The sequence below is a fragment of the Brassica rapa genome, chromosome A09 (assembly GCF_000309985.2).
Source record: "Brassica rapa cultivar Chiifu-401-42 chromosome A09, CAAS_Brap_v3.01, whole genome shotgun sequence".
Lineage (NCBI taxonomy): Eukaryota > Viridiplantae > Streptophyta > Magnoliopsida > Brassicales > Brassicaceae > Brassica > Brassica rapa.
In genome coordinates this window covers 28359637-28386869 of record NC_024803.2, presented here as the reverse complement: position 1 = coordinate 28386869, position 27233 = coordinate 28359637, and the positions used below count along the sequence as shown (strand labels likewise).

Here is a 27233-nt window from a genome sequence, read left to right as displayed (position 1 = left end):
GTGTGTTCCATCAATACGCCATATGCGTTTGTATTGATATTTTTTTACTTTATACTTCGAATAGTAACTGCGGTTTGAGCGGTGCGAGACAAGCGGTTTAACTGCGGTACAGTTTTAACAGTTATAAAAATGTATAGATATATGGTATATGTTGAGATTTTTGTTACTGTAACTGCGGTGCGGGACGGGGCGGTTCGTAACATTCGAAGCGTAAAAACAGAATGTTAAAGTTACTTATCCCGCCTAGACCGCAGTTGACATTCATATTCATAGGTTTCGAATGTTACGAATCGCCCCGCCCCGTACCGCAGTTAACAATAAAAAAAATTTCTACATATACCATATATCTATACGTTTTTATAACTGTTAAAACTGCAACGCAGTTAAACCGTTTGTTTTCCGTCGTTCAACCTGCAGTTACCAACCTATGTTATTTTCTTCAAAAAAAAATTAGAAGTTTGAAATGACCGGTCATCTGTGCTCTTTAGATTGGATGGCATAGCTACAAATGTCGTTATCTTGAGTTTTCAATAAACATTGTTATCGATTTGTTAACAAGACATTTGTGCACGAATCTTCAAGGAAGCCTCTGCAAAGTTGACACGTTGGGTTTGGATATAAGTAATGTATTTTGTCTTGCAGAGTATTTTGACTATTTAGTTCCCTAAAAAGATTTATAAGAGTTCGTACATTATTATTGTCTCTCCATGTCACGGACGGCGGCTCTCGTGAGACTTTATAGCTCATATAAAGGACAAAATTAACAATGTGGTTCAGTCAGGGGGTTCAATGGTTGACCAACAAAAAAAATTACGTGGATTAATATTTTTTAGAGGTTCAGAGCATGATTAACGCTAAAGAATTCCTTTTTTTTATCTGATTTAAAAAAAAAATTTAAAAACGAATCTCGTGGACCGCCACGTGTTAATTGGATCCGCGAACAGTCGCCTCTTGAAAAAAGGAGAAAGAGCTGGTTTTTATCAACATCGTGGGACCCACATCTTAAGAACCCACTTAAGAGGCATGGTTACTGGTGGTCTTAGATATAGATATGGAATGGTGGTCTTAGATATAGATAGATATGGACATATGATAAAGAAAAAAAAGATTGTTCCACAAAAAATATCATTAAAACATTAACGTATTATACATTTTTAAACCAACGAATTTTAACGTGAAAAAGAGAATTTTGTTAGCTTTTCCAGACTGTGTAGATGGTCATTGACTCATTGGTCATCAACTTGCAATGAGTATGAGTTGACCTACACATCACCAAAATGTTATAGTATAATTGCAAGAATACGATGAATGTTGTGTAACGAGGCAAACCATGCTATATGTGGGATATAAATTCTGGAAACCAACCAGCTAATGAACATGGATCGATGAAAGATGAAATGATAGTTCAATAATCAAATATAAAAGCCCTTTCTCAAAAAATAAATAAATCAAATTTAACAATTTACTAATGAAATGATCGTTTTTTTAGCAACCTTAAAATATACTAATGAAATGATCGTTAAATTAAGCACTTTAACTATTTGTTGTTATCTATCTATTTTTTAGTACTTCATCCGTTTCGTTAAGATATATGTTTTAGAAAAAAAATATTTCACAAAAATAGTTTTTTACGTTTTCTATATAAAAGTTGTAAACTTAAAAAAATATGAATTTATTGAATTGCTATTAGTTAAAATGAATTGAAAATAAGTTGTTCAAAAAAAGGTATTGAAAATATAAATTATAAAACAGTGTATTTATGATAATGGTTTTTGCGTATTTTTAATATGTGTGAAAATATTAACAAATCAATCTTTAAAGAACAAAACTAGTATTAAAATGAAATTAAGAAATCAGTTTTTGAGATTAGCTTCTTGAAATCAATTATTCTACTACTCCATTTCAGTGGATTTACAATGTAACAACAGCTGATTCAAATACAAACAATTACTAGAAAGTTAATTAGTCATCAATTAGTTACAATTTCTTATTAAATATAAATATTATATTAACTTTATTTCTACATGTAATTTATGATTTATGCAACTAATTAGGTGTAGAGTAAAATAATAAACCTCTACAGAAAATAACAAAATGTGATGAAAAATGCAACAATTTACAAAAACAAATCCCCTTCACGTCCATAAAATTTTTTGGTCAAGTAAAAAAACATATGATGATATGAAGTTTCAAAAAGAAAAAAGATTTTTAACGTTAAAACCCCTCAATTAAGTTTGTTTTGGGTAAAAACACCTAAACTAAGTATTTAACAAAAAAAAACTCAAACTAACGTTATTTAATGAATTATACCCTATCAGGTCATAGTTACCATTACTACCGGTAAATATTTAGTTTAGGGGTTTCTACATTAAAAAAACATAGTTGAGGGATTTTCCTATTAAAAATTAAAAAATAAAAAAAATAAAAAATTTATAATATTATTTAAAATATAGTAACTTTTTTTTTACAACATAAGTGAGAACTAAGTTACTGGACCGCACGATTCAGAAAGCCAAACCGAAAGTATTGAATCGATATATAACATTGCTGAAGGAAAACTCCTCGCACCATATGCAAGCTTGTCCGCTATAGTATTTTCTTCTCTTGAAATATGTCTGGTCTGGAAGTTAAAGAAAAAAGTCTTACTGCGTCTAAATTCTTTATATAATTTTTATTAAATCTTATGGCTTTTACATTTTTAGTTTATACATATATAATGTTGATGTTAAAAATACATCAAACTCATATATTTACAAAAAATTAAAAATGCTAATTTTAAAATTTTAAGTTACTAACTTTTAGATAATATTATAAAATTTTGATGTATTATATTTTTAATGGTAAAACTCCTCAATTATGTTTACTTAATGTAGAAACCTGTAAACTAAATATTTACCGGTAGTAATGGTAATTATGACCTGTTATGATTTAATTCATTAAATAAAGTTAGTTAATGGGTCTTTTTGTTAAATATTTAGTTTGGAGGTTTTTATCCAAAACAAACTTAGTCGAGGAGTTTTAACTTAAAAAAGACATATGAAATAGATGAACCATATGGGTCCCATGAAGCTCGTTTATTGGGTCCACACATGTCTCTCCAATGAGTGGGTTTTAGTTTGGTGGCCAACGTTGCTTCCAGACAATGCTAACTTAAGTTCAGTATCCACTCGTATATCCATTTTATATGGTATACGGAAATTAAAATGGATTGAACAATTAATGTTTTTATTTGTTTCTTATATAAAACGCAAATCATAAGGCTGGTTGAACTGATTAGTTTTTCTTACGGTGTTGTTTTATCAGAAATTATTATATGGTTAGAGAATTCGATAGATATATGTCATATAAATTCAACTAAAGATATATCAACTACATAAAAACTCTATAAATTAATATTTGATAAACTATAAACATCGTAAATTAATAATTATTACTATCTTTTGAAACAGTATAAATATGACATAATTCAATAAATATATTTTTTAAAAAACATTTATAGGTAAATATATGATCTGATTAAAATCATAAATTAATAATTGTTATAAAAACTAATATAAGGTAAAAAACTAGTAACATAAAAAAATGTTGTATTTTTATTTTTCTTCTTAAATGACTTTTATCTAAAAAATATCTTTACATCCATAATAATAAAACACATTTATGTTTTACAATATGTAATTTCAATACTTAAAAATATATCAAATAAGAAACTGAAGACTCCAAATCTATAAATTTTATTCAGTATCTAATACTGCGAAATCAATTTTTTTCTTTCGAAAATTAAATATATATTTTATAAATATAAATCTAAAAAAGAAATTTTTTATTAAATTAATAATTCTATAAATTAGTAAATCAATATATATTCCTGACATTATTACTTTATAAAAAAAATTACTGAAGGTAGTTTTAACTGTTGGGTCTATGTCATGGGTTATTATTTTTGGAACAATTTCTGAATTTATATTTCAACCGACAGTTACCGTACCCTTTGGAAAATGTCTCTTAATTTGAAATGGCATCCACAATCATAAGAGAACCTTAGGGTTCTTAACTTTGGATATTTAAAAAAAAAACTTGGGATATTTAACCAAAAACAAAATTCTCAAATGGTGAGATTTTCATCCAAAATACCTCAGTATTCTCATTTGAAGTACTTTGGATGAATAACTCTTTTTTTATCAGAGAATATCTCTATTTGAGATGCTCATTCAATTAATACTAGGTGGTTGTCCGCGACTTCGCGGATATAAAATTTATATGCAAAATTATAATTAAGTTTATAGTTTTATAATTTGAATAAGGATTCTCACTATTAAAAGTAACATTTTAATTTTAAATTGCTTGAAAATAAAAAGTTTTGATATTATATAATCTTAGAAAATTATTGCGATATAATTTTAATTTTATAAGTTTTAACCTAAATTTCTAAAAGTCTTCTTATGGCATAATTTGTAATTAATAAAAAAGCGAACACTAATGAACAAAAAAACTTATCTTATACCACTTTCTATTTTTGCATTATTTTGTACACCACTTTGTAAAATAGTTACAAAACTTTCATATTTTTTGTCAAACCACAAATCACACTTTCTCACAAATTTTTTATTTAGGGTTTAACATGTCCCTCACAATAGGTTAACCAAACAAATTAATTATTAAACTCTCAACAATCATCACGCTATCTTATCAAACATGATTCGTTTAAAAATCATTATTTTCATTTAGATATCTTATAAAATATTATTTTTATTAAAAAAATTAGTTTAATATATACCTATTTTAATTAAATATGATTAACTAATTATGTATCAGATAAATAATATTTAAAATTTTAATAATGTGATGTTATTATTTTAGACATATGAATTTAATATTAATTAATGCGAGATTCAATAATTTTATTATACCGCAAAAATACATATCATTATTTTGTAAATAATTTTTTTTTAAATTCGTTATATTTTCCATCTTTGACCTTATCAGTTTTAGAACTTATCATCTATATTGATCTTTCTTACTCAATTTGTCTTCAGGTTATTAAAACACATGAGAATAATTAATTAAAAGTCATAGTAATACGTAAAACACATGTATTTCGGAAACAAATAAAAAGTTAAGTACTTAAAAGTATAAAATAACCAAGAATTTAATCAAGAATACAACAAACAATTTTTTTTATTCTTCACTGGTGTTTTATTTATATATCCTTACTTTTTTCCTATTAAAATAAATAAAGATGTCAATATTATTCTAATTGAAATTATATTAATAGTCTTAACTCTAGTCTCGTATTAATATATTGTTTCCATTTATATTATGATAAACTTTTTCGTTTATTAATTTTACTTTAAAATACTTACCATATAATTTTCTGTTGTAAATATAAAAATATTTTAATCATTTTTGAAAGTGATAACTCAACTATACTATCAACATTTGTCATAGAAAATGACTGATTTTTTTAAAAAATGTATATTTGACTGTTTGCATTCATTGGACAAAAGTTAAAAAATATATATAGTGAGTAAGTATAAGAAATATTATTAGGCTTAGATTAATTATTTTTCTGTAATCTATGATTTATTATATCCATTATTAATTGAAAAATGTTTAAAATCGTTTATATAATTATTTATATATTATCATATGTATTTATATGTATATTCTATATCTATATAATGTATTATATGATATTTAATTTTTTCTATAGAAAATTATATTAATTCATCTATCTTTAGCATGTTTAATTGTTTGTTTGGTAATATTGATTAGATTAGGTAATTTTAGGATTAGTTTCCTTTTTAAAGCTTCAATTAAATAAATAAAAATTCAAATATCAACAACCAATCATATTAATAGAATTAATTCTAAATTTCACCTATGAACGACACGTAAGCGAAATCCGCTTAAAGGACTTCTCAATTAATATATAAGAAGATTTATTTTATCTTTTACTAGGAGGTGGTCCGTGCTCCGCGCAGAATATTGTTTTATTGTTTTTAAATATGATTTTCTGATGACGTGGTCAGTATTTATTTTTGAAGAGTATTATTTGATGGTTTATTATGTTATGTAGTAGGTAAAAAGTTAATATATTATGTTTTTGTATTTTTAATAATGTGTTGTTGTATGTATAATACGATTTGTTAGTGGTGAAGTGGATTTTTGATGTAAAACATATTGAATTTCAATAACTTTGTCTTAGGCATTTGTTGATTCTAAGATTAACGACATAAAAATTGTATTTTAATTTTTCACATTTTTGAATATTACTCTTTTAAGTGTTTTTTGCACTCTCTCCCATCTTTTGGCTTTGAACAATCACCATCTATGTATTTTGTTTACCTCTCATGTGTGCAGTGCTTCTCACCATCACTGAAAAGGACTCTTCCATGTTCTTGTTTTTCCTCACCTTCTTTATCTATGAGAATATCTGATATTTGTTATAGATCATGCATATTAGTTCCATGTTGTGCGGTTGTTTCTTACGGCGTTGTATATTATTTCAGTCAATATTGGTCATCTTTTTCCTTAGGTTTTGGCGACGATTAGAAACTACATCTCGTTGGGTTGGATCAGAGTTTAGTTGTCATTGATGTTGTTTTCCTCGTTGCTGGTTTGGCGTCAATTGTCTCTGCTCGTCTTGGTTTTCAAGACGGGTTTTTGGTGATATGACTTCTGCTCTTTTCATAGCTCGAGGATTGCTCCGCGGTTTCTTGATTTCATTTTGTCTCTTTTTATCTCGTTGTTCTCTCATCTCATTGCACCTTTTATTGCTGATCACGTCTCTTGTGGCTCTCTCCCTTTCGCCATATTTGCTACTCCAGGTTTGGATAGTATTTTTTTTCTGTGTATGCTTTGTATGCTTGGAAGATTATTTATGGTCTCAAGCTTAAGATTTGGTTTTTCGGTGGTTGGCTTCTATTCTCCCTCACTCAGGTTGTTTATCTTATTCTCATGCATCCCTTTGTGTAAGTGTGCAGAGTTAGTCTTTTGGAGCTTTGGTTTCTTCTATTTAGAGTTTTGTAGTTCATCGCTTGCATGAGCGCTTACTATGTTTTTGTTTAGTTTGTGAGGTGCTTCTTATCTCTTAGCTGGTGGTTGTGTTTCCGGTGCTTTAGACATGCGTCCTTTTGTTTCGTGGTGACTTTGTTCTTCCGATGATTATTTTTTCTCTGACCCGCTTTTTTGGTTTATTGCGCTGGTACTCGATCACGATCCTTTGTGTTCAGGAGATGATTTTATCTCATATTTATCTTTTTACTTTTTTCTGAAATCTTTTTGTTCTAACCAAGACATTCTATGGTAAGATGACATAGGTTAGTCTTCTTTGTTGATCTTTTTTAAGCTCCAAACCTTTATTGAGTTAGTGTTACTATGGTATTTTATTTTATTTTCTCTCTGAGTGTGGAAGTTTTATGTTTAGATTATGTGTTGCACTCTAATTTCTTCTTATTAGTTTGGTCATTTTATATTTTTAATAGTTAAATAAATATATAATTTATACAATTAAATAATAAAATAACAAAAATTTATGTTATGTTTAGTTGTGAATAAATTAAATATATAAAATATTTTTATTATTTTATTTATTTCTTTAGTCATCTTGAATTTTAGTGAACAATAAAAGAGATTATCAAACTTCATACGATAATAGTTAGTGCGAAAAAGATTAGATAGTTCATGATTAGAAAGTACTTGGCCAAATTGCAATAATGTAAAAGAAGAAAGACCTAAAATGTAAACAAAATATATGGATGACACATGTCGCAAAAGTTCTCTGCCACTTATCAGAAGAAGAGAAAAAACCAACTTTATATATATAGATAGATTAGATATTCAAAGCTAAAAACTTCTCTAATAGAAGTTCTCTAACATATTAGATTTATGAATAAAATTGTAACTGAAATCTATATAGAATTTAAAAGAAATCCTGGAAACTGTTTTGCATAATTGTAGATAGTGATAGTCACGTAGGAAAGATTTCTTGTAATTCTATATTGGCTGGCTGTGCTAAACATGCATGCTGGGTTAGTTAGGTAAGATATATCTTTCTTTATACAAATATTTGGTAATTACCATTTAATTATATAGATAATTAATTATGTGAATTCAGTGGAGACTTTTTAGTAAGAATATAATATTAACAAACATGGAAAAAGCTTGGTTACGCAGTTTCTCTTCCTTGAGCAATCAATTACTTCCTTCTCGAGTTCATAATTTTTTTTTTTGCTAACCGAGTATTTTCGCCCCACCGAATTGGTCCAGACTAGAGATTGAGGTGAGCATGGACGCTGTCAGAGCGTCACCATGTGGCTCACCGTGTAACAGTATTCGGTCTCGGATGCTGCAGCCCATATATAAATTCTGCAGTTCATAATTGATAATTTAATATAATATGGAGCATACGCTTTACTTCAAATCTAATGTTTTGTTTGAAATACATTCTAGAAATCCAAAAGATATCAAAACCTGAAAACGTTACATATACAATTGGGTATACAGTAGTTAAAAAATCTTTTGTCAATCAATTTAGAATTTAAATTCAAACAAAATGAGATGGTATTAATTAATAATTTAAATATTTTAAGGAAATTCAGTGATATTAGATTTTATATTTTTATAACATAGCCTACAGATTTTTTTGTCAATATGAAACTAAGTTAATAGAAAAAAATATAATTCAGTTTGGTTAGCTAAATCGGAGGTAATAAATGATACAACTGAAGGAAGACATTGAGCACCACGTTCAAGCTTGTCTGTCAAAGTGTTTTGTGCTCTTGCTATATGTTTAGTTATGAAGTTGGGGAAGAATTTTTTACAACGTACAAATTCTTCAATATATATAATAAAAGTTGACCATTCTTTTCGTAAAAACATTATCTTCACCAACTGAGAACAATCTGTTGCAAACACCACATCTGAGATTTGCAGGGTCTTCATGCACTGCATCTCGCCAGATCAACACCTCACATTTAGCATGTAGCGGTGGTAGACTTCAAAGGATATTCATATCCCTCATAATTTGATCTCATAAATCTCTCTTGTTGCAAAACTATCATTGACCTGAGAATTGATCTTGTTCCTTCCAAACTCCATCAATATAACACTGTGATATATCTACGAACTACTTGGGATTGACTTGGTGGAAAGGACAAAATATCCTTTTGAGATCTTAATTTGTCACTTTGTGCTTCTACCTATATACTTCCTTGTATTTCTACCAAATCCAAAATGTCATTTAGATTTTAATTTTGTTTAAAATAAATATTATTCCGGCCTTTCTATATATACCACATGATCCATACAAAATGACTACAATCATGATCTTTACAAGTCTCTAGAAAAGATCATCCCATATTCGTGAACACTGAAAATCTTGGAAAAATACCGCAATTTGATGGAATGCTTAATAGAGCCCATGTTTGTAATTATGAGCATTAAATATTTTACCGGATACAAGACGTCGTGAAAAATCCCAGTTTTCAATCTTTCAAGGAAACGATGTGAATCTCACGTTCTTATGATTCATGTCAATGATTAAAAAAGGTAGCCGATTCTCTAGAATTTTGGGTCCAGTCAAGCGGAACATATATTGATGATTGGTCGAATAAAGCTAGCTAGAAAACATTTTGAATTGGTTATTTTGTTCTTTGTAATCAGAACTGTAATTTTTGTTTCCAGGTTGATTTTATAATATATATATTATTATATTATACTTTTAAAACAATATATTTATATGATAGTTGTTTACTGAATTGATGAAAGTAAGAGTATGAAGAATTCAATATTGCTTAGAAACTCGACTTTGGATATCAGAAGTTTGGTAAAAAACGTATGATCATGCAATCCCGAAATTTTTTTATAAACTATCATGACTGAGAGATATTTTGAACAAGAATTTATCATAAATGGGGCTTCGAACAATGCAAAAACTTGCTCTCTTAATCTCTCCAACATCTCACTAGGGTTTCACTCATCCTCTTTGTTCCTCCGGCGCCGCCGTGCCTCTTGGGCGGTTGCCGGAGCTCATTCGTATTCCTCTGTTCTCCGTTTCTCCTTGTGTTCCTCTGTCTTCTTCCTCGTGTTTCTCCTTGCGGCGGAGGTCAAGTTCTTTCGAAGCTTTCCGGTTCAGATCTGGAGGTTTTCGGCCTAGATCTGGAGGAGCACGTTGTTGTTGGTGTGCTTGAGGACGGCTCGCCGCTCTCTGTGTCTTCTCCTTGGTATCGTGTCGAGATCTCTGTCCGGTGATTTTCCCTTGCTTCGGTAAAGGTCTCGTCGGGTCGTCAGCGTGTGAGATGCCGGGTTTCTCTCGCCGGATCGTCTCTCTATCAGCTTGGCTGCTAATTGAGGAGTTGTGTTCGTCGTGGAATTAGGGTTTGAGATTCGCGAATCTCATGTCTCTCTCCTCCTGCTTTGTTCTCTTTCGGTGGTCTTCGGTAGAAGCGTGTGGAGTCTCCTGTGGTGGGTGTCGTTTCTCCCTTGCGGTGGTCTCTGGTGGCGGCACGTTGGAGTGGTTACCGTCTGTGGGTTGCTCTGGCGCTTGTGGTGGTTAGCTTCTCTTCAAATTTGGTGGGCTCGGTGGTGTGGCGCTCCTCGCGGTCGACTCTCTCTCCCCAGGTATCCTAGACTCGGTGTAGCTGTGTTGGAGTGTGTTTGGGTCTGTTGGCAAGGGTTGGCTCTAATTTTGCTTCCGGCTTTCTAACTTGCTTGGTGGTGCGCCTCTGGAGGAGGTGTTCTCTCCCGGCCCCTTTGCTCTATATGGGTTTAGTGGTTAAATGGGTGTACACGGTCCCGGGTTGGTGGACTGGAGGCAGCAATCTTCAGTTTCCTTCTCCGAACGACGACATCTTCGGGTTGTGGGATCCTTTTCGTGCTGCCAGTGAAGTGTCTCTTGGGTGAGTTAGCGGGTTCGGGATGTGATTCTTTGGACAGGTTATGGCGTGTGGGTTTATTGGAAGCTGCAGGAGCCGTGTGTTTCAAGGTTTGAGGGCGCCTTTTTCTCCGGTAGCTCGTGGCGACTGATTGCTCGTTCTGTTCAGGCCTGGCTTTCTCTGGTCCTTCGTTGCTACGTTGAAGTCTCAACCCGAGTCGCGTCTCTTCTGCTTAGTTCTATCGTTGTTTAGGTCTGGTTGTATTAGTTTAATTTATGCATATTCTGCTACTAGTTTCTATGTAATTCTGTCAAAAACTTAAAAAAATTGGTATAATATTTAACATTTTATAAAAAATAAAAAATTTATCATAAATGTTAGCTTGTCTTGTTTGATTGAGCCAAAGTACGAAATATGAAGCTGATTTAGTTCATGAATATTTTTTTCACATCAAATAAGATCTAAGGAATTGAAAAGTTTTAAAATTTTTTTTTTTTTTTTTTTTTGTAACTTGGCATTCTTATTTTTGTAGCTAGAGACCCATAAGTTTAAAAACTTTTCTTTCTCTACATTCCATATCTTCTGGATATTTATATACGAAGTTGTGGACTAGAAATTGGAAGATAATGATGACAAATCGAATGAAAAGAAAAACAAAAAGTCAACCAAGTTGGAGTAGTGGAAGTATGTGGTGGGATTTATTAACCAACTTACAATACATCAACATATGATATTGCATGTCTTTGTTACGTAGCTGTGACTGCATATATGACAACACCTCTCTTTTCGAGGACGTACATCACCAGGACCTGCCCTGTCGGTCGATTTTAATAGATACGAACTTTTCTTTGTTTTTACGTTTACTTACATCTCTCGCGCAATTTACCTCGAATTCGTCAATTGTACCATATTTGAGCGATTTTTTCTTTGTTCTTTTCTTATTTTTTTGAAAAAAGAAGACTTTTCTTTGTTGATCTCCGTTTTGAAATCTGGCTGAATGACAAATAAATCAAAGCATGTTTTATTTCCTACTTTACTACTAACAAAGCACAAATCAAATTAGAGGTGAAATGCTGGTCGCTGATTGTTGTTATCTTCCTAGCATCAAAATCTATCATATCTAAGGATATCATGTCTATTAGTGTAGACTTCTTAAAATTTAAAAATAGATTTAACCAAGTAGCAAGTAACAGTTTAGTAATAAAATATATAAATATATGACATAATTTTCTACTTTCTGAATTTAATTTAATATCTAAAAAATTCATTCTCATTTAGATATTCTATTTTGTTTTACAACAAAGTAAATGATTTTGGTGATTATAAGAACATCTCTAACTCATCTCTATATTTATTTTTAACATCATTTATAAATATATCTACTCCCATCCATCTCTATTTTTGTTCTTAAAATAGAGATTAATATGATATTTATGAAAATAAGTAGTAATTGTTATTTTCACACTATATTTAAAATAGTGATATTATGGAAGAATACACTAAAACAAACTATACTTCTGTTATATAGATTTTTTTTTGAACACACTACTGTTATATATAGATTTTCTATTTTATAGAAAATTGCAAACATAGGGAATGATTTATGAGATTAGTCAAACTTCCGTCAAGAACATCTTTAGTCACACTATCTCTAATGAATCACTTTATTTTAATTTTTAAAATAGAATAATTTTATAATTGAGTTAGATTTTATTCAAACGGTACTTTATTTTAGAATGAAACTAGACTGATGAACAAAAAATAAATAAATTATTTTTTATAGAATAAATCTATTTTTATTTTGTTATAGAGTGAAAAATAAAAAATAATAGAAACATTTTTACTCTGAATTCTATTTAAGAGTGAAACATAGAATTGAGTATGAAACGCTATTAAATTGTCTCCAACCATAGATTAGAGTTCTTACAAGTAAAAAAAATAAAAGATAAAAATAAAAAATAGAAAATTTTAAAACCCATTAAAAACTTTAAATAACACACTGTCATTCAACTAACATTTCATCTATTAAAAAATTAAAAAAAAACGATAGACATTCTGTCGACAACCTTTGCATCAATGATTTAGAAAAACCATATACATGTGGTTTGAAATATTAGCAAATCCATTTATCCTCATACTTTTCAAAATTCATGTAACCACCATCACACTGTGTGAACCATCTTCTACCAAAATATATTTAAACATAAATATAAAAATGATTGTCCAGGTACAACAATTCACTGAATTCAAAATACAAAGAAAGACAACACACGCAAAATAGGAAGGTCAAACCTCTGAACAATGTATAGGCCGCCGAATGCAACATGGAACATATAATATACTCGTTGTCAGACGAAATCCGAAATAGATAAGACAAAGTTATGTTGGAACAAGAAACCATTTTTTTAGAATACGTAGAAAAAACACCATTTCCTAGATAACTTTTCATTCGTTTGAAGCCATTTCTTTGATAAAATTTTCGATGTCATTTAATCGCTAAAGATTATATATGAATGAATCAACTAGGAAAATTTGAACATAACTGATCCCTCATAGTTTTCATGTTTCCATGATTTTTCTGTTGATTGCTTTATTTTTTCGGATGCAGATTGCTAAAGAAATTGGGTCAGAAGCCCAGTTTCAGAAGATGAGCTGGTATGTTTCTTGATTCAAATGTATATCTGCTTACTCACCACTTAGTATGGGTTTCATTTGGAATCTATAGCTATCCAATGTAGGTTAGATCAATTCTACACATATAGTACTCAGGGTCTGGTTTGAAGTCGGAACTCTGGTTGGTAGGAAACTAGGAATAGATATCTCCACCTCGGCTAGGTTAGGTGAATGCATCAGGGAATGGTTCCATCTTATTGTTAACCACTAGTCTCCTTATGAATGAGAGTATGGTGTTGAAGTAAAATGAATTGCTTTTAGTTCATTATTTTCTGAAGATTATGGAAGATAACTAGATTAGGTTGCAGAAACACACATTAAGATACTCTAGGATGCACAAAAAGAAAAAAAAAAACAAGTGGGGCAAATGTTGTTCTTTGGCTGAAACATAAAAGAGTTTTAATGGTGTTCTCATTTTGTGACAGCAAGTGACGTTGATGAGAGCGCAAGCCGGGGTGAAGAACAACATAAGGAAGCTGAACTTGAGCATCATACGCAGTGGAAACAACCACGTCATGCACGTGGTTCTGTTCGCGCTACTCTGCTTCTTTATTCTCTACATGTGGTCCAAGATGTTCAAAAGATGAGCGGCTCATGGTGGCATTACGTATGATACGCTTGTCGCTTGATGACTAATGTTGGAAGGTTGTACAAATATCTTTTAGTTACTGACATTTTGTGGTTCTTCTCGTTCTCTGTTATATAATTACATAATTTTCGGAATGAGACAATTGTTGGGGACATATGAGACGATTATTGGGCTCATGGGCTTAAGTATAACTCTTACAGTGTATAAAAAAAAATTAGGAAGGAAGGAGATAAGAAAAGAAAAGAAAAAATTCAATGGCTGCTTCACTGGGCTTATCCACATCCGTTGTAGCTTCGGCTTCGTCGCGTTTATGGCACCCTGCTTCCAGCGCCGGGAAGATTAGCGTCCCTTCCGCTTCGCTTTCTCTCCGCTCTGGTTCTAGACGGACTCCGTTTTCTCTCGGCTCTTCTGCCACTTCCGCTCCCGCTTCTTCCCACCTTCTCCACTGCTCGTTTCTCTCTTCATCTCTCTCCCTCTCTTCTACATTTTCTGGTTAGTATCGTCAATACATCTGTAGAACTGCTTTTTTTTTTTAGCTGGTCCTATTATTTTCTAGTTGTTGTTTTTTTTTTTGTTGAATGAAATGTTAAAAATTTATTCAAGCAAAAAAGAAAAAACCATTGTTACATCTTGTGTATCCTTATTTTGCAAGTTTGAATGAATAAATGAGTCAAATAATGGAAGAAAAAAAAAGAAGCTCTAGCTAATGTGGTAGAGATATGATTCTTGTAAATAATCTATCTCGGTGCTACAATGATTGATATTTTGTTTCCATGTGTGTTTCAGGTTTGTCCATTGCGTTTGATCTCAGCAGTGGAACAAGTGGCCTGAACGGGCAGAAACGAAGAGGGCTTGTGGTGAGAGCTGGGAAAGCTGCTCTGTGTCAAACAAAGAGAAGCAGGTCAAGAAAGTCTCTGGCTAGGACTCACGGTTTCCGTTTGAGGATGAGAACCACTAGTGGTCGAGCCACCATCAAGCGCAGACGTGCCAAGGGACGTTGGAATCTCTGTCCTAAGTCCAACCCTAGCAGCGGCAAACGTGCTTGAAAGCTCTCGTTTTGTTTCTCTCCTCATTCTCTCTCTCTGTAATCTTGTTTGATATGCTTTTTTCCGCCAGATGATACAATGACAAGCATGATTTCGATGAGCTCTTTTATGTATTCTTGATTCGTTTTAAAATCAATGTTCTTGGGATCCTCCATTATATCCACAACAATAGTACTTACTTCATTGAATTTGAACTTCAAAACCAAAAACCACTATGGAATCATGAATTCATGATAGAAGCTAGCTTCCTGTGTAGTAAAAAGTTCCAGATACAAGAGACAACAACTGATGCACAATGGGATTTGCCACTTTGTTATCTCTTGCAAGTTTCGCCAGTTTGTTTTGTTGCGTCTATCAAGATTCGCCACTTTGTTTTGTTATCTTTTTCATTTTAAGATCCACTATGATTGTCCCAAGCAAAGTAGTGTCCAGAGCTATTTTTTAGCTTGCTTCTCTGTTTCCACCAACCTGTAGTTACTAATTACTATCAAGTATTTTTAAAGCTCAGGAATTTTTATTTAAGGATTAGATATAAAACTAAATTTGATGTCAAGAAAAAGATGTTAAAAAAAGAAGAAGATAAAACTAAATTCAGATTTAATAAAGAGTGGAATAGTGGTAAAACTAAAGATTTATTAAAACTATATTGTTACCCTTTTCAAGTTTTCATGCTCACATCTCAAAATAGTGGTAAACATTTATAAATTTCGTATTTCACTGGCAACTACAGAAGACATGAAAACACAAAGATATATGTTCGGGTCTAAGTCCCAAATGATAAATTGGTCATGAGGAATAGTTGTATTATAAAAACAAAATACATGATCAATACATTTTATATAGGCATTGAAGTAGTAGCTTAATGTAAGATAACACAAAATATAGACAAATTATCTTCTAAACCAAATTTTCAACCCTAAATTAACAAGCACTTACAATTATCTACAAGATTTCTTATTGATCATAGGTAACCTATTTGATCATGTCATCCCTCAACACCAAACTATTGGCATGCAGTTATAGAGGAATTATGGGCTACTCCAGTAACAAATTGTCAAAACCGAAATATCAAAACCAACCGAGTTATGATTTTATTCTGTTCGGTTCAACAGATTTCCATATCTGAATAAACCAAACCGAAAACTGTTTCAACCCAAACATGCTGACTTACCAAATTTCATCAATAATTGTCATGATAACTATATCGAAACCGGTGGGATAACCAAATCAACCATATAGATTGACAACCCTTGTAAGTTGTCCAAACTTATCTCCAACTGATGAAAAAGGGCAATCAGTTTTCTGACACACATTCCAATATCAACAAGTTATAGTTAAATCTAACAGATTGTTGGGGATTTCGACAGGCTAACAAACTTTTCATTGGGAATCCCATTTTTAGAGATTAACAGTTTCTCATAACCGTATCTATTTGTTTTCATAATACTTTTCACAATGTGATTATGTTATCTTTCATATCTTATTTTGATGACATAAAAGCAAACCGCAACTTGCATAGATAAAAAAAAAGAAAAAAGAAACTTGCAAAGATTACTGCAAGACCTTTTTCCGTTATAAGGAAAGCCGTTATACGTAGCAATATAACGTTGAGAAAATAAATTTTTTTTTTTTGGTGTAAACTGAGAAAATAAATTAAGTGAATGAAATCAAAGGAAAGAGCTCAGCTGCGCTTCTATTACTCGTCTTCTAAGCTGACGATGGTGATGACCAAATCATCACATAAGCTCAAGAACCCGTCACCTTTTTAAAGGCTTTACGCCACTGGGAAACGGTTACTTCTTGTCATGTTACTACAATATAGATATTATTTTTCTGAATACCATATGACAAAGTTAACTACCAAAACGTAATGAACTAGTATATATTTCTATACTCGGAGAATATAATACCCATTACCCAACTCCACAAGCTACAATTGGTCGTATGTTTTCATATATTGTACTCTTTTATAATAAAATGGTGACACTATTTTGTAACACAAAATGGTGATACACTTTGTCTTATTAATTGTACATTACATGAAACAGTAAAATGAACATCAATGTCAAGCTAAGTTTTGATGTAGATTCAGACCACAATCAAACAATTCATTAACCAAACTACATAATGTATGATATTAAATCATGTAACCGAATTAGTCAAGCAACCGGATAAGAAGCATACTGAGCTACACCACACATGCCTTGAGGCCACTCCACATCTCTACGGAGTCTAATGTAACCTCTCTCTCCCCAAGTCTCACCCCAAGAGTTCTTAGCCAGCTAATACTTAATCCCTTCCGGGCTCGTCCCGTACCCAACAATAGTCACCGCATGTGTCACGGTGGTACCACAGTCAGGCGCATTGTACACTCCGCTTGAGTAATGGATGAAACTGTCCCCCCTCCCAGCAATTCCCACAGAGACGGGCTGTCTCGATACTGCCTCGAGCAACGCACGCTCATTGTTTTGTGGAACGTCTTTGAACCCTGTGATCTGCATGGCGGGTTTGGCGTTAGACCCGCAACTCCCGTCTTTCACTTTGTAAGGGTATGCGTCTTCTGAAGAAATGCCTCGGTTTGATACTATATAATTGAAAGCGTTTTGCATTGTTCCGCCATTGCAGCCATTGTTACCCGGTCTGGCACAATCTAAAAGTTGCTGTTCGGACAGTGATACGAGATTTCCTCGGGCAATCTTTGTCAGACCTTCTACCGCTGCAACCGCTGAGAACGCCCAACAACCACCTGTCCATATATGGGTTATTTGATTGTTATAAAATGAATATCGTACTGGTAAAGTCTATAAACCTAGAATGATCACCCTTACTTGTACTAAGTTTTGTACTAATCCAGCCATTTACTACATTGTTTTCCAATCTGTAGAGACTATTTATAGTATATAATTCCATCAAGCTTACCACATTCTCCTTGCACTTTGACAGGCGTTACAGCTCCTTCCATTCTCCAGTCTTTACTATTGCTGACAAGATTACTAACGTTCCAATTCCAATATGACATTGTTTCATTAACGCCTTTGGATGGTGAAGTTACGTTAATGCCACTGAGACCGGTGTGGGTGGCTAGGAACTCCTCTTCTGTCCAATCAGTGAACTCGTTGACACCAAGTTTGTAGCTTTGATCCCCCTTAGTATTGAAGTTCTCAATGAACTCCATGTTTTTCTTGAACACTTTAAGCCTCGTCTGTTTCTCGGATTCGCTGCTATAAACTCGAGAGAACTGGATCATCCATTGTTGATGGAAATCAGCAATGGACGACTCGTGAAAAGTGACACGAGATGTGGCTTGAGTGATCCTAAGATCCACTGAAATAATAGTTAGAACCACGAACACATACGGCAATACCAATACCATTTTGATCATTATGGATACGATAAGTAAGAATTCTCAGTTTACACAAAAACGTATGAATTTATTTTTCTTGTCTTGAATTATAAAATATGTAAGTATATGGCTTGTTCTGCTGTGGTGAGGAAGTGATAATAGGAAGAGAGGGTATTTATAGAGTGACGGATAAGTGTTGTTATATGGGAAGCAAATGCAAGTTGGCTCTATTGTGGTAATGGTAGTTGCATTCCTTGCTTCGAGATCTTTGGCGAAACAACTTTCCTTAATTTGCATTGGTAAATTGCTACTAGCCTACTAATATTAACTCCTTATTTTCACAAAAATATCATTCTATTTTTTTTTCAAAAAGAATGTCATTCTACATTTCAAATGTGATTTTTACATATTTTTTTCCTTCTAAATAACCAACAAATTTGTACTCAAAAACATTTTTATTTTATTAATATACATTAAATAAACATATACTAGTATTTTCTTGAAATTTTTAATTTGTCAAATGTATCAAAATAACATTATTTGTAGAACATAGAAAATATAGATGATAGGCTGAATGAATACTTTATTAGAAGTATAGAGAGTATTTATACAATACATACAAGTAGGGTAAACAGTAGAATAGAGTATTTACATAATGATCCTTTATATCTTAGGTATTTACTAACACGCCCCCTCAAGATAGTGGAACCTTGGTGACACCAATCTTGTCTCGTAATCTCTGAAACTGTGTTCTTGGAAGCGGTTTGGTCAAGCCATCTGCAAGCTGATCATGAGTAGACACATGGGTTACTCGGAGAGCATGATTCTGAATCTGTCCACGAACAAAGTGGTAGTCTAATGCGATATGTTTCATGCGAGAGTGAAAGACGGGATTTTCACACAGGTACGTGGCGCCAATGTTGTCACAGTATATGGTCGGGGATGTTGGAAGCGCAACACCAAGTTCTGTGAGGAGAGAGCATACCCATCTTAACTCAGCCGCAGTGTTAGCGACGGCACGATACTCGGCCTCTGTCGATGAACGAGCGACGCCTTTTTGTTTCTTCGAGGCCCAAGAGAGAGGATGAGTACCAAGATAGACGATGTAGCCATTCGTAGACACATAGTCATCAGTGTCCCCAGCCCAGTCAGCATCAGAGAATGCATGAAGGAGAGGAGCCGTCTGTTTCTTAAGAAAAATGCCATGGCTTAACGTACCAGACAGATATCGTAAGACTCGTTTCACAGCGTTCCAATGGTCCTGAGTAGGACGATGCATGAATTGAGAGAGACGGTTAACTGCATAGGACACATCAGGTCGGGTAAGGGCTAAATATTGCAGACTGCCAACAACCTGTCGATACTCTGAGGGATTGGATAAGGGAGAGCCCGAGTTCAACGTAAGCTTCGGCGATGCTGCAAGTGGTGTCGCAACTGGCTTGGATTGTAGCATGTTTGTCCGCTGCAGCAAGTCAGTCACATACTTGCGTTGCATCATGTGTAATCCTTGAGATGTGCGGATAGTCTCAATACCAAGGAAATAACCAAGTTGCCCAAGATCTTTAATGGAGAATTTAGCCGCAAGAGAATCAATGACCTGTTGAATCAACACAGCACTCGTACCAGTAACTAGAATATCGTCTACATAGGCCAGAACATAGACGAAGTGACGATCATGCCTCAGGATAAAGAGAGACGTATCAGATACTGAGTTTCGGAAACCAGATCGGAGGAGAAAGCTTTTGAGTTCAGAGTACCATGCCCGGGGAGCCTGCTTAAGCCCATAAATGGCTTTTCGTAGCTTACAAACATGAGTGGGTCGGTCTGCATCATGAAAGCCAGGCGGTTGGCACATGAAGACTTCCTCATCGAGATGACCTTGAAGAAAGGCTGTTTTGACATCAATCTGGCGAACCGGCCAGTCACTATTCACCGCAAGACCCAGAATTAATCGAATTGTTGTGGACTTGATTACCGGACTGAAGGTGTCGTTGTAGTCAACTCCAGGCTGTTGATGGAACCCTTTAGCAACAATCCTCGCTTTGTATCGATCAATGATCCCATCAGGATTGTACTTTATCGTGAACACCCACCTGCATCCAACAATATTCATATGACGAGTAGCTTCAACCAAATCCCAAGTGTGTTTTTCATTGGTTGAGTTGAACTCAGCTCCCATTGCCTTGCGCCATCGTTCATGTTTTATTGCTTGTTGCCAAGTTGTGGGAATCCAATGAGGATCCGACTGAACTTCAACATGAAGATTGTATTTGGAACTAGGCTTGGTGATGTTGTTTCGAGACCTGGTTGTCATCGAATGACGTACAGGAGGTTGCACCACAGGAGGAACAACAGGAGACGGCGCAGCTGGAGATGGTACCGCCGAATACGTCACGGCGGGAGATGGCACAGCCGGAGACGTCACAGCAGGAGGTATTGCAGCAGGCGCAGATCGTGGAGCTTCTGCAGGAGTCACAGATGAAGGAACAGAAGCAGGGACCTGATTGTTCACTGCCGACGAAGAAGACCGTATGAGTGATGGCACTGGGATTGTAGTGTACGGTTCAGGTGGGACTACTAGGTCTTGAGGTTTAGGTAGAGGAGCAGGGTTGATAAGAGTTCGGTAAGGGAAGGCATTTTCATTAAATCTGACGTGTCGAGAGATGTAAACACGGCCAGAAACAGGATCAAAACATTGATAACCACTCTGTGTCAAAGAGTATCCAAGAAAAACACAAGGAATGGAGCGGTTTTCAAGTTTATTTGGGGCATAGGGGCGTAACCAGGGGAAGCACAGGCAGCCAAAGGTACGGAGTTTGTGGTAGTTTGGTGTGGTCTGAAAAAGTTTTTGAAAGGGGGAATGGTTTCGCAAGACTGGCGTGGGCATTCTGTTGATCAAGAAGACCGATGTAGCAAAGGCTTGGGGCCAAAAGGTGAGGGGTAGGTTAGCAACAGAGAGAAGAGAGAGACCGGTTTCGACAATGTGTCGATGTTTCCGTTCTGAGAGACCATTAAGCTCAGGAGTATGAGGAGGTGTGGTAAGATGGCTGATGCCATGGGTCGCTAGGTAGGATCGCAAGGCAAGAAATTCGCCCCCATTATCAGAGAAGAAGGTTTGAATTTTTGTTTGAAAACGGTTCTCAACAAGAGGTTTAAAGGCTAGAAAGATCTCTTTGACTTGAGATTTGGCTGTAAGAGGATATAGCCAAGTATAGCGAGTGAAATGGTCTACTAAAACAAGATAGTATTTGTAGTTTTGGGAGGAAAGAACAGGAGATTGCCATACATCACTGAAAACATATTGCAAGGGTTGTGTGGATCGTATTGTGCTCTCATGAAAGGGAAGCTTATGAGTTTTATTAAGTAGGCAGTCATTGCAAGGAAAAGCATTCAAAGAATGTTGTAAACAAGGTAAAGAAAACTGAGAGACAACTGTTTTAAGAATAGAGGAAGAGGGGTGGCCAAGACGCCTATGCCATTGGTTTAAGGTAGCTTTGGTATCTGGGTAGGATGCTAAGCAAGCGGTTGGGTTCAGGGACTGCCATGGCCACTCATACAAATCATTCCTCGTGCGGCCTTGAAGCAACTGGACCCCCGACTTGAGATCCTTCACCTGAAAATGAGCAGGAAAGAATTCCACAGAAACTCTATTAGAATTGCATAGCCGATAAACTGAGATAAGGTTCTTATTAACAGTCGGAACACACAAGATATCAGTGAGTTTAAGTGACTTAGATGGCGTAGGAAAGGAAGTAGAACCAGTATGAGTAATCGCGAGACCTGATCCATCGGCTATGGCTACTTCTTCACCACCAGTGTAGGGCTGGTGCAGAGCTAGATTACTCAGATCAGAGGTCAAGTGGTGTGTTGCTCCACTGTCGAGTATCCACTGATTCGGGCTGTAGGGGTGGTTAGCGTAAGCAGCATTTGCGCGCGGTTGCTGGGAGTAGGAAGCTCCTTGTGTGGCAAGCTGTGGGCACCGACGAGCGCTGTGGCCGAAGACACTACACAACTGACATCGGCCTTGGTAACCACCACGCCCTGCAGGTGGAGCAATCGGAGCCTGAAACTGCTGTTGCTGCCAAGTTTGATTGCCACGGTAACCTCCACGTCTCGAGGTGTGATTGCGGTTGTGTCCATTGTTGTTCTGACCAGAAGAACCACGTTGATTTGCATAGTTGGCTGTAACAGGAACAGAGGAGACTGGTGACTTCTGAAGCTGCAGCTTCATCTCATGATTGATAAGCTTCTCATGAAGCTCGGTAAGAGAGGGTGGTGTATCTCTCGCAGCAGTCTGATCAACAATGATCTTGTAATCTTCAGGTAAGCCCTCAAGGAGTTGTTCAATTTGATCCTCATGATCGATGGCTTTCCCAAGTAGTGCGAGTTGATCATATCTCGTTGTGAGACCTTGGTAGTACTCGTCAATGGACTTAGTACCCTTGACCCAACTCTTGAGTTGTTGTCGTAACTGATTGATATGGCTACGGCTAGGCTTTGCATAGGTGGATGATAACGTATTCCAGATCTCAGCAGATGTGGTGGCCGTGGAGAGGAGTGGCTGCAGCGTGGGGGTGATAGCACCGAGGAGCCCACTGAAGATGAGACGATCCTGTCGCTTCCAGAGAGTGTACAGCGGATTAGGGGTGATAGCACCATCAGTTGTGATCGTCGCGGGAGGGATCTCAAGCGAGCCATCAAGATGACCGGCGAGATCATAGCCTTCAAGAAGAGCGTGAACCTGACGGTTCCACATGAGGAAGTTGGAAGCCGTGAGCTTCGTGACATTTGTCATATTGATATTCAGCAAGGTCGTGTTGTTCGAAACCGTGATGGTTTCAAGCGTGGATGCCGGGGAATTGATATTACTAGACATCGTTGGAGAAGAGAAATTTTTTTTTTTTTGAAAAAGAGAATGGCGGCTTTAGGTTTTAAGAGCCTTGCTCTGATACCATATAGATGATAGGCTGAATGAATACTTTATTAGAAGTATAGAGAGTATTTATACAATACATACAAGTAGGGTAAACAGTAGAATAGAGTATTTACATAATGATCCTTTATATCTTAGGTATTTACTAACAGAAAATATATCACCACGATTTCATTCTCAATATTAATAGATAAAACTTAAAATATATAGAAGGAGATGTCGCAATAAAAATCACTTAAATTTGTTAGTATATCCTACTAAAATTAAATATTTAAAAGTCACTTAAGTTATTTTTATATAGATGTCATTCCTATATGAAAATATCATAAAATTGTTTAGTTTGATTGGTTGTTCGTATTTTAATTTATTTATTTAAAATATAAAAGTGCCGTTCCAATACATATATGCGTGTGTGTGAAAACTAATCGTAGAACCATCTAATATCTATTGCCCAACAAACAAATAAATCTTATAAACAAATCTTAGTTGTAGTATATATCTTGACACATTGGAACAAATGCACAATGCTCAAAGGAGTAAAAGAGGTTGGACTTAACAACAAGTGCTAATAATATGCCAACAAGTTGTAGAGAGAAACTGAAGCGCTTGTGTTCCACGGATCGAAGATATGATTCATCTTGCTTAGACCATTCAGTCGAGTTTTTAGGCTGGATGATGCTAGAAAAAACTGGCAAGGTAGAAAGGATTGGCTGCAATTGGAAGAGGAGTTGATCGAAGTCCGTTAGGATCGGATTGTATGAACTCATGGTCTGAACAAAGCTAGGATCTGATCTGTTTTTTGAGCCATTTAAGCTCGGTCAGTGGTCTTATTTTCAGATTAGGATCGTGAATTTCGAAAGAGTTCGGACAGCTATTCAGACAATGCGGAATTTTTAGACAACTGCTGTTGGATTCGGACAAAACAGTTGAGCTGGTCGGCTAGACATCAATTGTCGAAAATTAGACAAAATGGTTGATATTATCGGCCGAACTAGGACAAGCTGATTTGAACAAGGTCAATATGATTCAGACAAAACAGTTAAACTTGTCGTTTTGGACAGTCAACTTGAGCTCGAGTGTTCAACTACGTAAATAATTCTAATTTTAGAAAATTTGGAAATGGCCTAAATCTGTTCGAAGAAGTCGGTTTAAACTCGTACTGGCGGTGCGAAAAGTTGGGTCCGGTCCTTTCAGAAACACTTATCCTAGAAGTTGCTCATTTTCGTTAGTCAATTTTGTTTCGCCTTGTAATATGTATTCAATTTTTATGATACATCTCAGTGATGCATATCTATGATCAGTTCTAACTAGGTGCTGTTGATGCTCAGTACACCAAAGCCGATTTGAGCCATAAATGAAACAACAAGTTTTTTTTTTTTTTTGATGAAAGAAACAAAGAGTTTAATTACAATAAAAAGAGATACAATATATAACAAATGAATATACTATACACTTGAGTAGGATTTTCAAGAGAGAGTGAGAATCATATCAGGACAATATGAGACGAAGTATCTCACCAGAATACTTGAAAGATTTATCAGTCTCTTCCAGACAATGATTCTTTTCTTCTCTCGTCCACTCCTGGGCAACTTTGTTCAGCTTTTCCCTCACGTTCTGCAGCAACTGGGAAAGCTCGCCGTCCCATTTGTAGAACTCAAGTTCTCTACCTTCGAGTATTCTCTCCGCTACCTGTCAAAATTTGTAAAAGCTTCAGAAGAATGTCTCATATCTTTATCTTTCCAAGCGCATAAAGTAAAGGTTTTTTTACCTTTCTCCCAATCATACGGCCACCGGCACTGTGGGCGAAGTAGATGTTGTAGAAGTGACAAATGAATGCTTGAGGATCCTTTTCTGCTAAATCCTTCAGATACTGAGAGTATGTTTTACCAGGAGCAGTTGGTTCTGGAATCTCGTAACCTTGTTCCTTGAACCACTCCAAATCAATGGCTAATTTCTCTGATCTTTCCAATCCTGTGTTCTTGAATTCAGCATCTACAAGAAAGAAAAGAAGAACTTACTTTTGAATAAAACAAAGTTTTTTAAATACTAGGAAATTCAGGAGTCTAATCCTTCAAACCCGAAACCACATCATTTTAAGTTAATAACTTTTTGTCAAATAAATAAAGATTTTTTCACAACTAAGATCCAAATCATTCAAACATTAATCATCAAAGTAACATTAAAGAAAAAAAAGCTTACAAGTTGGGGAAGTGGCTTGAAGTTCTTCGAGAGTGTCATAAACAAATTTACTATCAACCAAAAACCTCAAGTAACCATCAACAGTGGGTTCCCATTTAGCGACAGGACGCTCCTCAGGAGATTTGGTCTCTTTCTCTCCTTCCTTGGCTTGCTCTTTCGTGTGAAGTTTCATTGCCACAAACCTCATCTCCTCCACAAACCCTTTTGATTCTCCTGGATATCTCTTTTTCTGCTTCTCTGATGCTGCCGGCGCCGTCGTAGCTGCAATCACCACCGACGTCTTGTTCGTGGACATCTTTAGATTCTGATTCCCAGGGCGAGCGAGAAGTGGCTTTGGTGAGGAAAAAGCGAAGTGGAAGCTGGTAAGTTGTGGGTTCTTGAAGATGCTTAGGGATGGAGAGATCGGAGCTAGATAAGCCATAGTTGATCGAATAAAGTATTTGGTTTCAGAAGGAGGCACGCAATGTGTTGCGTTTAAGAAATAGAATAAGAGAGAGGGACACACAATCAATCACCCAATTGAATTTTTAAAATAGGTTAATAAGTTTTTCTTTCTTTCTTGTCGGCCAATTTTCCATTAATAGAAAACGTCCAATGAGGACAGTACAAATGTGGTGATGCCTTAAACCCAACGAAACCCAATAATGATTGCATTTAAAATTAAAGCTAGAAGGCCCAAAGATACACCCAACTGAAGTAAAGATAAGGTTTGGCTAGACAACGTCACGTGTTGACAATTTGGGAATGGCACAAACGGTGCCGGAAGTTCTCGACTTCACTATCACCGCCGGCACGAATAGTGTGGTGCCTCGATAAGAAAAAACATTCGTTATGGTTATGGTAGCAATTTAAGATTTAGCCAAAGATTTAGAGTTTATCCAAAAGTTTTAGGATTTAAGATATAGAGTTTTTTTAATAACATTAAAAAATATTAATTGTTTTTTGTAACTACCACTGCTTTATATTTATTTTTTATTCTAAAAATATAATATAAATTGACAACATTTTTTTTTTTTTTAAAATATCAAATATAAAATAACAAAATCATATTGTTGGCTTTAATTATCAAAACATTCTCTCAAACAAACAAATGGTTGGCTTTAACTCTGTTTCCGATCTAGAACGACCATATTATTTCATAAATAAAATTTTTTCACAGATTATAGTAACTTTGTCCTGCCGCAGGATGGACAGAAAATCAAGAAAGACAACTGAAGGATTTTGTTACAAAAATTAATAATTATCGTCATAAAATTTCATCATGGCGAAAAGATAATCAACCATACGGGAAGGACAAAATTAAAAATCTTCAATATGCACTTGAGGAGGTCCAGTCAGATAATAGTAGATCACAAGAGGACATCCTTGAGGTGTCCAAAAAGTTACAAGTAGCGTATAAGGATGAAGAGGAATATTGGCATAAGAAAAATCGAAATATGTGGCATTCCTCTGGAGATGTCAATACCAAATTTTACCATGCTCTAACAAAGCAGCGTAGGATTCGTAATAAAATAGTGGAACTCCATGATGACCTAGATAATTGGATTACGGAGGAAAATGGGATTGAGAAGGT

At 34.8% G+C, this 27233-nt stretch overlaps 2 protein-coding genes and 1 pseudogene across 2 annotated transcripts; 1 reads left to right on the top strand and 2 right to left on the bottom strand.

Annotated features, from left to right (window-relative positions):
* Nucleotides 1-14332: 14332 nt before the first annotated feature.
* LOC103847913 (50S ribosomal protein L34, chloroplastic) lies at nucleotides 14333-15346 on the top strand. The gene is made up of 2 exons (XM_009124929.3): nucleotides 14333-14631; nucleotides 14926-15346. The coding sequence occupies exons 1-2, from the start codon at nucleotides 14394-14396 to the stop codon at nucleotides 15183-15185; spliced, it is 498 nt and encodes a 165-aa protein (XP_009123177.1). The 5' UTR covers nucleotides 14333-14393; the 3' UTR covers nucleotides 15186-15346.
* LOC117127900 lies at nucleotides 14663-19135 on the bottom strand (annotated as a pseudogene).
* A 5681-nt stretch (nucleotides 19136-24816) lies between these two features.
* Nucleotides 24817-26183, bottom strand: LOC103847911 (heme oxygenase 1, chloroplastic). The gene is made up of 3 exons (XM_009124928.3): nucleotides 25661-26183; nucleotides 25230-25453; nucleotides 24817-25150 (listed from the first exon to the last, which is right to left on the bottom strand). Exons 1-3 carry the CDS (start codon nucleotides 26079-26081, stop codon nucleotides 24950-24952), a joined length of 846 nt encoding a protein of 281 aa, XP_009123176.1. The 5' UTR covers nucleotides 26082-26183; the 3' UTR covers nucleotides 24817-24949.
* Nucleotides 26184-27233: the final 1050 nt, after the last annotated feature.